General features: G+C 55.0%; 5 protein-coding genes across 5 annotated transcripts; 4 read left to right on the top strand and 1 right to left on the bottom strand.

Annotated features, from left to right (window-relative positions):
• Window positions 1–3,330: 3,330 nt before the first annotated feature.
• MYCGRDRAFT_90980 (zinc finger transcription factor) lies at window positions 3,331–6,949 on the top strand (the record flags this gene model as incomplete). Its single annotated transcript, XM_003855366.1, has 3 exons — window positions 3,331–3,415; window positions 3,476–6,814; window positions 6,867–6,949. The coding sequence occupies 3 exons, from the start codon at window positions 3,331–3,333 to the stop codon at window positions 6,947–6,949; spliced, it is 3,507 nt and encodes a 1,168-aa protein (XP_003855414.1).
• Window positions 6,950–7,551: 602 nt separating this feature from the next.
• On the top strand, window positions 7,552–9,011 carry MYCGRDRAFT_108197 (uncharacterized protein; the record flags this gene model as incomplete). Its single annotated transcript, XM_003855367.1, has 1 exon — window positions 7,552–9,011. One exon carries the CDS (start codon window positions 7,806–7,808, stop codon window positions 9,009–9,011), a length of 1,206 nt encoding a protein of 401 aa, XP_003855415.1.
• A 139-nt stretch (window positions 9,012–9,150) lies between these two features.
• Window positions 9,151–9,760, bottom strand: MYCGRDRAFT_108196 (uncharacterized protein; the record flags this gene model as incomplete). The annotated part of the gene is made up of 3 exons (XM_003855025.1): window positions 9,151–9,382; window positions 9,442–9,544; window positions 9,599–9,760. The coding sequence occupies 3 exons, from the start codon at window positions 9,743–9,745 to the stop codon at window positions 9,312–9,314; spliced, it is 321 nt and encodes a 106-aa protein (XP_003855073.1).
• A 343-nt stretch (window positions 9,761–10,103) lies between these two features.
• Window positions 10,104–11,817, top strand: MYCGRDRAFT_90977 (uncharacterized protein; the record flags this gene model as incomplete). The annotated part of the gene is made up of 3 exons (XM_003855368.1): window positions 10,104–10,120; window positions 10,195–10,261; window positions 10,324–11,817. 3 exons carry the CDS (start codon window positions 10,104–10,106, stop codon window positions 11,815–11,817), a joined length of 1,578 nt encoding a protein of 525 aa, XP_003855416.1.
• A 361-nt stretch (window positions 11,818–12,178) lies between these two features.
• MYCGRDRAFT_90976 (uncharacterized protein) lies at window positions 12,179–14,875 on the top strand (the record flags this gene model as incomplete). Its single annotated transcript, XM_003855369.1, has 4 exons — window positions 12,179–12,237; window positions 12,306–12,427; window positions 12,550–12,606; window positions 12,660–14,875. 4 exons carry the CDS (start codon window positions 12,179–12,181, stop codon window positions 14,873–14,875), a joined length of 2,454 nt encoding a protein of 817 aa, XP_003855417.1.
• Window positions 14,876–15,107: the final 232 nt, after the last annotated feature.

The following is a 15,107-nucleotide window of genomic DNA, read 5'->3' as shown; positions in this document are numbered from 1 at the left end:
GCGACGAGTAGCAGGGTCGGACATGATATCGTGGTTTGTTGTATAGGTAAGCTTCGGCCGCCATACTTTCCAGTCAGAATACCACAATCCTATCACATACTCACATGAGGCGCGGCAGGCGCTCATCGTCGAAGTGATGCTCAAGGCAAGAATCCCTCTCCAGTCCTTTCAACTGCCGCTTTCAGGCTTGGAGACCAATGCGCGGCTGTGAGGGCTTGCAATAGATCTGATGCTCGACATGTTAAGACTCATGTTGTATTAGTGTCTCGTCCTGCCACTCGATGGACATGTGAAGCCATTCCTGAACGAATGAGGCCCAGTGACGAACCCAGTGACGAAGCTACAGATAGTTCCTGGGATTGTCCTGCGCGAGCTGCTTGGTCTTTTGCAGGGAAGCCAAACCAGGCAGACCTTCCCGATCGGCAGCGGCGCTCATCAAGTCGTCGCCGCAAACCCGCTCGCTCGCGTGGACGCCTCACACGCATTGACACCGCACACCTTCTCGATTGGCGGCCCAGTCAGCGTGCACGAATACCCGCCTGCATGGCCCTTTTCGCGTTCCTCCAGAGCCGGGAGGTATGTCCTGCGTGACTAGCATGCTGTCGGCCGCTGATGATGAGCCGCTCTGGGCCACCGCGCTCGGCAATCCTGCATTGTCATTGGCGCGCACCGCGAATATACCTTGTCTGGATCAATGATCCTGATTTGTCCTTCGCAGAAGGTCACCTGCCCGTCAGCATGAAAACGAGAGTGGATACTGGAGAATCGAGGCAATTGTTATGTCGTGCATCGATGCTCTCGCCGTCTCTTTTGCCGTCCGTTCCATCTCGCAGCAAATACGACATGGGTGATGCAAAAGCTGTGACAGGCGGAGACAACCATGCAAGTGATGGCATGCCCGATCGAAGTCATGCGCTACTTTTGCGTCTGCCGCTCAGAATCGTCGCACAGCACTGGATCACCAGATTCTCGATGCTCTGCTTGGCGTCTGGGATCGGCCTTCCGAGCCCTGCTCCAACCTCCGTGGAGCCTTCAGTCCGTCTGCACTTTATCCTATGGACCCTTGCTGGGACGATCAAGCACATCCGGCCGCCGGCCTGACTTGATGTGTTTGTCTGCCGGAGATGCATGCATACAAGTTGGCTGTGGTTCCGACGGAAGGATGCCACGCCCTGACGTCGTGGAAACGACCTCGAGACATTTGGCGACGAAACCATGGGACACAGAGATCGCAGCGCGCGTGGTTTCGGTGCGCACGGAGCCGGGACAGCTCGAGGGACGGTTCCGCTACCACGCTGACCCACCGCGCTGGTGACATCCTTGTTTGCAGCGGTCGAGCTCGTCGCTGACTCGCTGACGTTTCTCTAGAAGCCGATCGGCGGCGCAGCCGAGCAATGCGAACTCGGTACCTTACTAGACCGATGAAAACTGATGGGACCGCCACGCACCCATCTTTTTGCCGCAAGTCAAAAGTTCATGCAGAGCTGCATCCACACAGTGGTCCCTCACGTTGGTGGAGAACCCACAATGTCTGACGAGCATGGTTACTGTTGTCCGAACTGTGCATGCCAACGGTGGTTCTCGCCGAAGGTTGGCATGTTTCACACTTGGAGCCCAGAGGGGCCCACGCTTGACTTTGTGGCAATGCTGTTGTGCAGGTTGCGTGGGAGCCGCTGTTGCTGTGAAGGACCAGTAGCGTGCGGGCTGCATAATAATAATGCTGCTGGTCAACATGGGCATGGGCCGTAATTGTACAGGGAACGGGACGTGGACAGCTTCAACGCTCCACAGTCATCCTGCGAGCGAGCGCCTCGTCTCGATGCCCAGTCTTCTCCCCAGCGAAAAGAGCGCTGGGACATGTCATCCCGCTGATATCATAGAGGATGCACACGGTAGTGCACACGCAGACGGCAGCAGATATCGGCGGACGCTGTCGTCTGTGATTACGGCGTGCATACAGGCACAAGACCGCTAGCTCACAACGATGCTGATGAGGCAGGACCTTCTAATCTGAGCTTGGAGCGCCCATTGCAAGTGGAACCCTGTTGCGCCGCCGTTGCATGTTGATGCTGTACAGTAATCCGGCTCACAATCGGCGTACGCAGGGACGGGACCTCTCTCCGAGAGACGATGCCGCTCGACGAGGAATGCCGCAACTCTTGTGGGCTTGCAATGCTTGCCACATCGCGTCCATGCTCATCTCGTACAGTCCGCTTATGCTTTGCCGTGGAATATGGCGAACATGATTGGACAATTGTGAAAAAGCGCAAATGCCGAGAACGCCAAGGTATTACTCTCTTAACCCCAGGTTTTCACTAAATCACTAACCCGCATTTCGCGCGCCCCAACCATACGTCGACTGGGGTCCCTAGTCGGTGAGCTCGACGACCTCGTCTATACCCGACCTCGCCCATGGCCAGTATTCCAGCACGCGTTTTGTGCGACTCTGAAACCCAGACGCACAAAGATTTTCGTTGCCATTGTCATCCCTCGTTTCTGCAGGTATACGGCTCCAACGAGTCGAGCAATCACAGTGGACGGTAGCCGCTCGATCCGACGGCTCATTCACTCGACCGTCTAGACTATCCTAGCGTGGCCATCCCGACCCGGCCAGAACAGCGCTCCCAAGCTTCCCAGACTCACGAGGAACCCGCACGCACACGAGTGGCTGCCCTGCCCCTGCCCCAGACCACAGCACTGCGGGTAGTGGTACGCACATGAATGCTCGCACGGCCCAAAGGTGGGTCGAGACGAAGTCTATCTCGCTAGCCCAGGTGTTCGAATGCCAGCTGACGAAACCTAGCTTCTGCGCTTAGCCTCGTCCACGCTACTCACTTACACTTTTCGTTAGCCTTCTCGACGAACATCGAGCGAGGGTCCACCGCAGAGCATCCCAGTCTTTCGACACCTTCCTGCTCCTGGTTCCGGCTTTCCATTGTTTCCGTGTAAAGACATTCCGATCTTGCCACTTCGACGTACACATTCGGTTTGCGACCACCACCGCCGCCGATACCCTCTGTTTCCGCTCGCCGACAACGAAATCCCGCCTCGAACGGATCCCGCCGCCTCCTACCCCGGATTCGCTTGGTGAGCCCTCGCTGTGGTCTGCCGATCCTGTACCCACCACCGCACCTGACCGGACGGTGCCTCTGCCTGGTCGACTCTTTACTGTTTCTCTCCTTCTCCTGGCCGAATTTCTCTGTTTATTGAACTTGTCGTCTCGCGCGCTTTTCTGGCCACTTCTCTACGACGTTCTTTCCGGGTTCTCCACGTTCTCCAGCATTCGGCTGTGACAATCGATTTCAGCCGGCCTCTCCACACTCACAGAGCATGCAAGCGGACACATTACTCAAACATGAGCCCGAGTCCGAATCACCGGGCTCTATCGTGAATGGTAGTCTCGATGTGACGAACGGTATGTATGGAAGCGAATGCAGGATAGGATTCGAGCATGGCTGAATGCTGTGACCGATAGCAACCGCACAGCCAAACGGCAAAGCGACTTCTGCATCAGCGGCTACGAATGGCCAATTCCCACCACCGAAGACCGACAAACCGCGACCGCATGGCTGCACAACCTGCGGCAGGTCATTTGCCAGGCTTGAGCACCTGAAACGCCACGAGCGATCACACACGAAAGAGAAGCCATTTGAATGTCCAGAATGCACACGATGTTTTGCGCGGAGAGATTTGCTCCTGCGCCATCAACAAAAGCTGCATTTGACGGGCCAGCCCACGCGACCACGGAATGGTCGACGTGAGAGTGTCGCCGGTGCTCCCGGCAGCAAGGTGCGGAAGAACTCCATGGTCAATGGCAATGTTGGTGGGGCTGCTGCTACACATTCAAGACGGAACACAATCTCGCATATCGATATGTCTACCATTGGGCTGCTTGACGGGTCCAATGCAAATGTCAACCGCATGAATCCGCTTGGTCTTGGGCTCGGGAATCCTCTCGGCATGAATGGCGTTCACGGCGGAGCGAACTTCAACTACAACTTGAACTCCGGTCTTGGACTTGGCAGCGTGCATGGACTACCGAAACTGGACACTCATATCGACCAATTGGATCTTACAAATTCATTGCGTACAGCTCCGCCAGGTGCGGCATTCGGTGGCTTCGATATCGAGCAGCTGTTCACCCCTCACACTACTATTAATCCTGCGGCACTCCACTTTGGCGAAGCCGGCTCCGTTCCCTCTTCCAACATTCCTTTTGGCTTCGATCCCAGCACCAACCAGCAAGTGCCGGTAGAAGATGACTTTGGTTGGATGCGCAATTGGAATATGCAGATGCCGACAGGCGTCGACAACGAGCAGGCCATCGAAGAGTCTTCACCTTCGCGGATGAGCAGCGGTGACAGTCCTGCCGATTTCCCAGATAACATGACCCACAGCGTTCCATCGATGCCGGTCTCAAATAGCTTCCAATGGCCTCAGTCAGACTTGCATATCCACCGAGCCATGTCGATGAGCCAATTTCAGCTTGATGCGCTCGGGTCGGGGATCAACAATCTGGAGATGTCGAACGGCACGCTCTCTCCTTCAAGCTTGCACGATCCCACACCAACCGGAGAAGCGTACTTTCACGGAGCTATGCTCCAGCAGAAGTCAATACAGCAGCAGTCATCGCCGCAAAGTCGACCAAAGTCGAACACTGATGGGACCCCGGGGCACTCGGCCAACTTCTTTGGCAACCCACTGTCCAATCTCAGCTCCAATAGCCCAAGCATAGCCTCCTCCTCAATCACCGGCAGTGCACGGCATAGCTCTGTGACATCAATGTCGACCGACTCCATCACAGACTCTACCCGCCAGGCACTCCTAAGCAGTCTCAATCAGCCATCGGTATTCGGCGGCCACAATGCGCGAAAATATTCACAGCCGACTATCAGCAGTCCACTTTCTCCTGGTCCAGTCCGAGGCGCAATGCAGAGCCAAGGGCCCTCACTTCCGGAGACCACGGACATTCGACGATACATTGACGCTTTCATGCAATACGCCCATCCACATCTTCCAATCACACACATTCCAACCCTGTCGTTTGACTCGATCGAATCTGTTACAGGATCTCGCGGCACGCCACCGTCAAATGGTCCAAATGGAAACGGGAACACAGGTGGTGCCAGATGTTTGATTCTGGGTATGGCTGCGATTGGAGCTCTCTACGAGTATGATCATCCGGCTTCGAAAGGGCTTTTTGAATCTGCGAAGAAGATGATTCAATTGTATCTTGAGGAGAGGCGCAAAGCGGATATGTCAAAGGCGATGAACGGTTCGAATGGGGGTGCCAGTGCCGAGACACCGCTTTGGCTGGTGCAAGCTATGTTGCTCACTGTGATCTACGGCCACCACTGTGGCGACCGACTGGCAGCAGATATCGCCAGCAACCACATTGCCGCGCTAGTCAGTCTTGCGAGAGCCGCTAACCTTGCGCATCCGCCAATGACCCCATCCTCCGGCGAACACAAAAACCAAAATGGAGGCGACGTTGACATGGGTGAAGCTGGGCCCGAGGAAGACTTGCACAGTCAATGGATTAAGTGGAAGCTTGGAGAGGAGAGGAAGCGCTGTCTTTTTGCCATCTTCACACTTTCCAGCCTTCTCACAACTGCCTACAACCAGACGCCCACGATCATGAATTCGGAGATTCTCCTAGATCTCCCGTGCGAAGAAGAACTTTATGCAGCTCCCACCGCCGATGCGTGGCAGAATTTGGGCGGGATGGCTGCCGTTGAAGCCAACGCAATCCCATTTGCATCTGCACTCAGCACGCTATTAAGCGCACACCAACGGCAAGGAAACAATTTCACTCCCAGTCCATTTGGAAGCGTGCAGAACCGCGACACTTCTGCAGAGACTGAGATGAAGCCTAGCACATTCGGCTGTCTAGTCTTGATCAATGCCCTTCACAACTACATCTGGGAAACGAGGAGTCGGCGCCGAGAGTGGACGATGCAGGAGACTGAATCAATGGTCGCCTACATTGAGCCTGCTCTGAATGCATGGCAAGCTGCCTGGAAGGCCAACGAGCGCCACAAGCTGGAGAGACCGAATCCGTTCGGACTGGGACCCCTCTCCGCCGACAGTATTCCGCTGCTCGACCTGGCCTTTGTGCGACTATACGTTGACATGGGACGAACCGCGGAAGCATTCTGGAGGAGAGACTTTGATGCCATGGCGGAAGAATTGGCCAACGGCAGCCAAATGATCTCTGCTGGCAGTCCAAAGGGTATCAACGGGCAAGCAGGGCAGAACGGTGCAGGCTCTCCCGACCACCAAGTGGCGCAACGCAGAGCGTCCCAGGCACAAGTCTCAGATCAGGCATCTTCACGCCGAGAGCGTCATCTGCGGAAGGCTGCCTTCTACGCTGTGGACTCCCTCACCATCGCATGCACATTCAACCTCACATACGCCGACCCGACCGCTCACGAGCTACCGATCCAGTCCGCTATTTGCTTCCTTGACTGTGTCCAAGTTCTCGCGGAGTGGTGCGTTACCGTTCAGGAGCGAGTAGGCCGCTACCTTGGCGTGCTTGGCCGAGATCAGATCGACTACACGCAAGTCCCAGCCATCATGCTGCTCGAGACGGAAGATGCAGAGCTCTTGCGCAAGATCGAGCAGATCTGCACGAACCTCGAGGACAAGCGCATGCAGCAGGAGAACCTGCTGGCGATGGACATTGGCAACTTCAATCCTGGTGCAGCTGCCATTGCCTCTGCTCAGAGTAACATCGATTTGTCTTCGAGTGGAGTCGGGAGCAAAATTTTGAGAGTGACGGCCATGATGTTGGAAAAGGCTGTCATCTGGCCGAGTGAGTGATTCTGTTCTTCTTGAAATGCAAGCGGCAGCTAACAACGCATCAGTCACCCACGTCATGGCAAAAGCCCTCGAAGTCGAGGCCACCCATATGGACCGCCGCGCTGAAGCTTCCTGCACGCAGGCTTGAAAGGACTGGACGACTGTTACGACCTTTTACACGTTTGACGATACTCGTTTTCCCGAATGTCTTGTCAAATTTCTGGTACCTATTGTACAATCGATCGCTTCAGCTTGACGACAGCGAAAAGTTTGGCTATCTGTGAATACTGACGAGGGTCTTGAATGTTGACGAAAAAATATACCAAAATGAGAAGGCTCGAAGTGAGAGGCGGTGGAGGATCTACTTTGTGGAATGAGCTTGTGAGAACAGTCTTCCAAAAAATCAATCAATGGCTGAAGATGCGATGCAGTCGATGAGGCATGGGTCTCGTTTCGAGCGATGGAATGGCTGAGGAATTCCATAACTGAAGTGAACGCTTCTTCTCGAGGGCTGTGACAGTCGTTGAGAAGTTCTACATGTCAAATGAACGCACAGGTCTGCAATGAAAGCCGAGATGTTTATACCCACGCCACGTGACCCATGCAACCGTGGACGGTATGCCTCCACTCCACTCAAGATAGCTTATCGACCTTCCAACAACTTCACACGATCCACGACAACCTTATCTGAACTGCATCGTTGGACTGGGACCCGACACTCTGGGAACCCGATCTTCACGTGCATGCCACGCAGCGACCACCGAGCCGCCGCAATCTTCGGTCCAGATTGCGTCTTCCCCTCACGACTCCTCACTCCGGGGAATTTAGACTTTGATATCGTCCACCATCTACCGGTGTCCATCCAGGTACATCGAGTGGAGTCGAAAAGAGGGGAAAGCACGTCTTTTTGAGGGGAACAGAACCGAAGAAACCCCTCACCGCCCGTATCTCGACTTTACATATAAATACCTCCGTCCTCGTCCTCCCCGCGCGCGAAGCCCGCCATGTGCCGCTTCCTTATCTACTCCGGACAATCGCCCATCCTCCTCTCCCACCTCATCACCTCTCCCACCCACAGCATCCTCACCCAGTCCTACGACTCCCGCCTCCGCATCGACCACACCCGGCCGCATAATGGCGACGGCTTCGGCGTGGGTTACTACACCACCACAGGCGTCCTCCCCACTCGTCGACGTTCCAGTCTAAGCAATGGCACGACCGACATCTTCACCGAGAGGCCCGCAGCCTCGCGTCAAGCTCTCCTCGACTTGGGTCCCGAACCGTGCATCTTCACCTCTACCATCCCCGCCTGGAACTGTCGCAACCTCGAACGTCTCGCCAGCAAGACTGTCAGTCCGCTCATCTTCGCACATGTCCGGGCCAGCACGGAGGGCGCTTTGAGTGACAGCAACTGCCACCCATTCGCACGCGGAGCGTTGATGTGGATGCACAATGGCGGTATTGGAGGTTGGAAACTGGGCGTCAAGAGGAAGTTGGTATCGGATGTGAACGACCGATGGTTTGAATGCGTGCAGGGCGCGACGGACAGCGAGTGGGCGTTTGCTCTGTTCTTGGACTCATTGGAGAAGGCGGGCGTGGATGCTGACGATGCGGTGAAGCAGAGGGATGGATTCGGGCATACCGTGTTGAGGAAGGCGATGTTGAAGACGATTGAGAGGATCAATGGATATATTAGGTCGTTGCCGGCGAGCGTGAGGGAGGAAGGGGATGTGAGGAGCTTGCTGAACTTTGCGATTACGGATGGCAAGAGCGTGGTGTGCACAAGATATGTGTCGTCGAAGACGGACGAGGCGGCGAGTCTGTTCTTTTCCTCTGGCACGAACTGGGCAGAGCAGCCATCTGCAACACCACAGACCGGGCGAGGAAAGATTGGCAAGGGCGAATACAAGATGGAGCGGAGGGATAAAGGCGCGGACATTGTGCTCGTGGCCTCGGAGCCGCTGACATTCGAGCGGGATAACTGGGTCACGGTTCCGACGAACAGTGTGCTCACGATTCACAATCAGAATGTGCTCATTCACCCGATCCTGGACGAGTACTACAATGCTTCGGCAAGCTTTGTGCGGAGCGATCAGTTCGCAGCTGCGAAGGGCCAGGCTGCGGGTGATGGCATGCCGGACGTGAAGAGCACGAGTGCGGCGATTGTGGATGGAATGCAGCCTGCGAGTGCTGTGGTTGGTGCAGCTTGATCGAAAGGTGGTCTGGTATTGAAATTGGGGTTCAGCGAGAGCGTCTGGGCGTTGGCATGTCGCAAAGATTTGTTTGGGCATTATTTGGAACTGGCGGATATCTTGACGATACTTGTGTTCCTCGAATCCGTGTCACCATGGCTTGATGCCTGGCATTGACCGGAATGTTGGTCGAGACTTCCTTTTCTCGTTGTGGTTCGTTCATCGCATCATTCTCCAAATTCACTGGCATCCCTCCACGCATTCTAGGTCAGTGTCGCGTAATGGCTTCACCGACTAGACATGCTCCGTCCAGGGCATCTAGTTCTTGTCGTAGAAGATCTCCGAGTACCGATGCGTGGCGTCCACCAACGCCTCGTATGCGCTGAAGTCTACGTTCTCGGTCAGTCGAAAGCTCACTATTTGCCAGCAACACGAGGATGCCACATACCGACGTTCGGGCCCATATCCGTGCTCGCCATGACTTTGAGACTGAGATCCTGTCCAACTTTGCCGATGAACTCAAAGGTGTTGCCAACGTGAAGATGTGAGTCCTTTGACATCTTTCAGCTCGTGTATCGCGACAAACAACACTGCTCTGGTCTCACCATGTTCAGATGCACAATAATGTCTCCGCCTGAGTCGATGGTCGCCTCCATGCCTCGCAGTTGTGAGACCTTTCCGACGACTCGCACTGTGCGGTGGGAGAACTCGCCCAGGTACGGCGCTGTGATTCTTGGTGTTGCTTCTGACATGTTTGTGGTTGTGTCGGTGTCGATTATGGGTGTTCAAGGCCTCCTTCTATCACAAGTTATGTCGTTTGATGCGGCCTAAAATTGAGTCGCGTCTTCACGCGACATTCGAGACAGTCTGCGATCTAGTCCACCGTTTGCTGCCAATAGAAAAGTGGAGCCGATTTCCGACTTCACTTCGGACTGCAAGGAGATGGGGCCAGTTCATATGCTGCTGAGACACTCCACATACTCTGCAGATGATCGCATGTCGCCGCAATCATGATCGTACCAACAGAACTCGTTCTACTTATCGACTGATGATTCCAATCGTCGTTGACATCCGAAACTCCACGCGCGAGGAGCGTGTCTGGCCGCAAAGATGCCTTACAACATCGCGTACGTTCTCCGCCTGTCGCCGTTCGTTCCAGGCGGCGATCGCGAATGATCTGGACTATCGCTAACAATGACAGCATGGTGTCGGACTTCTTCTTTCCGCAACCAGGAGGCGTTGAAAGTCACATCTACCAATTATCCAGCGTGAGCATTTCGGCCGAGCTATAGACTACATTCGTTTCCTTACTGATACTTACTCCTGACAGAAACTCATCGATCGTGGCCATTCAGTCGTGATAATCACCCATGCCTACGGAGAACCGCACCCGAATAGATGTGGAGTCCGATACCTGACGAACCGACTGAAGGTGTACTCCCTCCCTCACTGGGTGGTGTACCGATCGACGACCTTCCCGACCGTCTTCTCTTCCTTCCCAATCCTGCGCCAGATCTTCATCCGGGAGAATATCCAGATCGTGCACGGCCATGCATCACTCAGCAATCTCTGTCACGAGGGAATCCTGCATGCCCGAACCATGAGTCTGCATACGGTCTTCACCGATCACAGCCTTTTCGGCTTCAGTGATGCCTCCAGCATCATCGCCAACAAGCTGCTGAAATTCAGTCTCAGCGACGTAGATCACGTTATCTGCGTCAGCCACACCTGCAAAGAGAACACCACGCTTCGAGCGTCCCTCAATCCATTGGCAGTATCAGTCATCCCCAACGCCGTTGTCCCGAGCAACTTCCGACCGTTTCAGCCTCACGAAGCTAAGGCATTCGATTCGCAAAGCGACAAAGGAGCTCTGCTACCTCGCCCTCCCGATCCAAGCCAGCCGACAGGTCCCGGAGACCCAATCACGATCATCGTCATCTCCAGATTGTTTTACAACAAGGGCACTGATCTGCTGATCTCAGCACTACCGCTCCTTCTTCAGCTGCACCCGAATTTAAGGTTCATCATCGCAGGTAGTGGTCCGAAAGCGATTGACCTCGAGCAGACGTTGGACTCACTTCCGCAGCAGCTCGTATATACGCCGACTGGGCAGCCTAGAGTCGTTCTGCTGGGAAGCATAAGGCACGAAGAAGTCCGCGATGTGATGGTACGAGGGCATCTTCTTCTTTCCACATCCCTCACCGAGGCTTTCGGAACAGTCCTGGTCGAGGCCGCAAGCTGTGGTTTGATGGTCGTTGCTACACGAGTCGGTGGAGTTCCGGAAGTGCTACCCGGCAACATGACCGTCTTCGTTCTTCCGGAGGTAGAAGATGTCGTGCGCGGTGTGACAGAAGCTGTCGGCATCCTGACCGGCCGCAATGTTCGCAGAGACAAGTTCCACGACTTAGTCAAAAACATGTACTCTTGGTCAGACATCGCACGACGTACTGAGCGGGTCTACGATCTCATCACAGGTACACCACCCGCCAAAGATAACGAAGGCTACTACGACGAGGAGTGGACGCAGTATGGCCAGCCAGTGCAGAATCCATCCTTCGCTTTGATGGACAGACTGAAGCGATACTTTGGTTGTGGTGTCTGGGCTGGCAAGCTTTTCGTGATCGTAGTCGTGGTGGACTACCTGATCTACTGCTTGCTTGAGATCATGTATCCTCGCGAACAGATCGATGTGTGCAAAGCGTGGCCATTGGTCAAGAATGATGTGTTCGAGAGCGGCACCGAGAATGGTCGACTGGAGCGCTACGACACTGTCAAATCGAAGACACGACGCAGGAAGAGCAGCAAGGATTTTGTGGAAGGCTGAACGGTTCCTGCATGCTCATCGACAGCATTCCGCCTTCGACAATCGAAGTCAAAACAGAGAGCCCCGCCAACGACTGATGCACGACAATCATCCGCTCGGTTTTGGGTGAGAAGGTATACTGCAACGCCTGATCTTGCGCCACTGGACATGAATCAAGTCGAAGAACGTTTGCTCGCGCAATGTTCCTTGTTTTCCAGCTTTGCGTCGGAACTGGAGCTCGCAAACCCAGATGCCGCCGGACAATGGGTCAAGACCTCGAAGCAAGTAACTACGCATACCGTTTGCGCAGAATGGAGATGTCTTCAGCAGAAAAGGGCTTGCCCGCCTCAACCACGTCTTTGTTGACGACAAGCAAGTCACAATGCGATACGTGTCTTGGCAGGTTGGCAATCGAGCAAACGCTGCTTCACTTGACGCACGGTGACGGCCAATCCCGCAGGCTTGCGAATATAGGTATACACAGAGTCGAAATCCTGTGTCGTCTCCAGATGCACACTTCCCTACAACTTCACGAATTCGACAACACCGACTTCGTTCTCACCGAGTCGAATCAAGTCAACACATCCTCTATCGTCGGTTGCGCAATCAGGCGCACACATCGCATCTTGGAGTAAGTATCTTCGGAACCCGAAAAGCACCAAGCTTGGGACGATTGGCAGCATCAGACGACAAGTCGGGACTCGACTGACACATCAAAGCAGCATCGAGCAAGTATGGCGGACCACCTTTCAGATATCGAGGCAGATCCTATCCATTTAACCTACGGTCAGCTCGGCGATGGTAACAAAGGTAAGTAACTCTGACAGCAGCCTGCCCATCCTAGCCACTGACCATCCTACCAGCGAGCAGAGATCAACCAGCGCAGCGAGCACTGCTTAATGAGGCTTGCTCGCGCAGAATTGTGCTTGCGCAGTACCAGCGCTTCCCAGAAGGATACGAGTTCGAGCACCATCTTGTGGGCGAGCAGAAAGCGCGCACTGTGATCCTCCTCTCTCCGCCCGACCTTGTGGCAATTCGTGATGAAGATGGAATATGGGCGCGCCACACACGCCAGGAAGAAGAGCATGGCCCTCCACCGTACTCCGCGGACTTCTACTCGATGTACCTGTACGACAGTGGACTCCCAAGCTGGTTCCTGACCAAAGACCACCGCGACATTTCCGTCACGAACCGTGAGCAGGTCCAACTCGGCATCCAGCACACCCCTCATCCGCAATACCTCGAGGTCCGATACCCAACAACTCCAATGCGACCCATCGCAAACGGCGCGCCAAATGCTTTCAAGCTCAACATGAGCGAGGAAGATCAGCTGAAGTTGGCACGCAACTTTCCTGTGACAAACCTGCTCAAGTCGGGCTATCTGGTCGACGTCGTTTCTGACGGCTACGTTGTCATCGATCTGCCGCCAGCGCTATCAGCGCAGCTCAAAGCCGACGATGTTACTTGGATCAGCAGCGATTTCAAGTCGTCGTACATCATTGAAGAGCCCGCCAATCCTCGCCACATCCAGCTCACACGATCGGATCCTCAGCGCCGCCAAGAACTCATAGAGGCTGCTGAGCGCGATGAGCACGGTATGCGAGTCAACCCAAATGTGACGCCAGAAGGAGATGGATACTGGGACTGGCTGCAAGCAGAAGTGGACTCGGAGCGAGCCAAGGTTCTCGACATCTTCGACCCGGCTGAGATGGCGGCTGCTCGTCTGCGCGGCTTTTATCGCAAAGGCATGTCACGCACGGAGTCGCCGGCAGTCATTTGGCGTCTCCACAATGAGGCTGAGGTGCACAACCAAGCGGAAGTGCATGAAGGACCACCAATCCAGAATCTCTGGCACTGGAATCCATCCCAGCAGCCGCCAGGACAAGGTGTCTGGAAGTTCGCCGAGGAGGCTGCTCGAGAGAAGGCGGCCCAGCTGTTTGGGAATGCAGAAGAGTTCAACATGGCTGGCAATCCGTTTCCCGATGCCGCGACAATCTTCACTCTGCGTCTGCAATTCCAATTCCAAATCAACAAGGGTCGAATCCCAAGCGAAAGCGATCCAACCCAGAGCATCACGCTCGTGTGGGAAGTTGCAGCGCAAGCCGATTATCCTCCTGGTGCAGATGTCATCAAGACTCGAGCAGAGTCCCCCTCCGCAGACGACGCTTCTCTCGCCGACGAATTGCCTTCACCGGATCACGACTATGGCTATGACGAGCGCTCGATGCTCCGCCACGACCCAATGAACGGTGGCAAGCCCGGCTCTCCCAACGACCAGCGCGGATTGATTGGTGAGGCACACTACATGACTGCCAACATCCACGGCACCATCATCACCCTCGATCGCTCTCCTGCGCAGCAGCACAAGCCGCATCAGTCTCACAAGCTCCGCGTCTTCGACACCCGCTGGAACCCATATCAGCCCGCAGGCGATGAGTTCGACTGGTCCGATGCTGCCAGCATAGTGAAGCTCAACAAGTGGCGTAACCAGATCATGAATCGCCGCCAGTGGCCAAAACTTCGGGAGATGCACAAGACGTGCACTACCGAGCAGCGCACTTGGTTACTGGAGAACGCCAAGCTGGATCCTGGTGCAGCTCCGCATCTCTTCAAGGACATTGCGGACCAATTCAACGAGCGCTTTGGTCTGTTGGGCCGTGAAGCTCGTGATGCACGTACTATCAACAACGTCTGCCGCCTCCTGCGCGGCCAGCAGGTCAAGGCTGAGGAAGAGGCTGACCAGCGACGAGCCGAGGTGATGGAGCCTGAGGTGAAGAAGGCCATGTCCATCGATGACATCCTGAAGCCACATGCCAGTGTTGAACAGCACACAGGTGTGGTCAGCAAGAAGGATGATGTCGCTGCAAAGCATACTAAGGCAACGCAGGACTCGGGTTTCGGCGATGACGGTCAGAAAGAGGATGTGCGCAAGGGCGATCAAGATTGTGGAGGAGCTGTACAGGGAAAGTCTGCTGCTGCAGACCAGGACATGATCGATGGAGAAGACGATGTCGATTCTCTCGGCAGCGATGCCGACGCCGATTATGAAGACGAGGACATGGACACGGTGTGGACTTGAGCGCCGAGCTGAGCATCAGTACATGATCAGTGTCAGTCAACGGCGGATAAGTGGAGTATTGTCGAGGAACGATCATGCGCAGACAAGAGAAGAGGGAGAGGTATTGTATGCACAAGCGCATTGAAGAGGCTGATGTCGAGAAGCCTACATTGAGTGTGTAGCAGGCTAGCAAGAAAATGCATGACCTTCACAAGACATGCAGAAGAGCAGATTGCTCAGTCTTGGACTACGA

Source organism: Zymoseptoria tritici, chromosome 2 (assembly GCF_000219625.1).
Source record: "Zymoseptoria tritici IPO323 chromosome 2, whole genome shotgun sequence".
Classification (NCBI taxonomy): Eukaryota; Fungi; Ascomycota; class Dothideomycetes; order Mycosphaerellales; family Mycosphaerellaceae; genus Zymoseptoria; species Zymoseptoria tritici.
The sequence above is the reverse complement of the archived record's forward strand: the minus strand, read 5'-3'. Positions and strand labels throughout refer to the sequence as shown.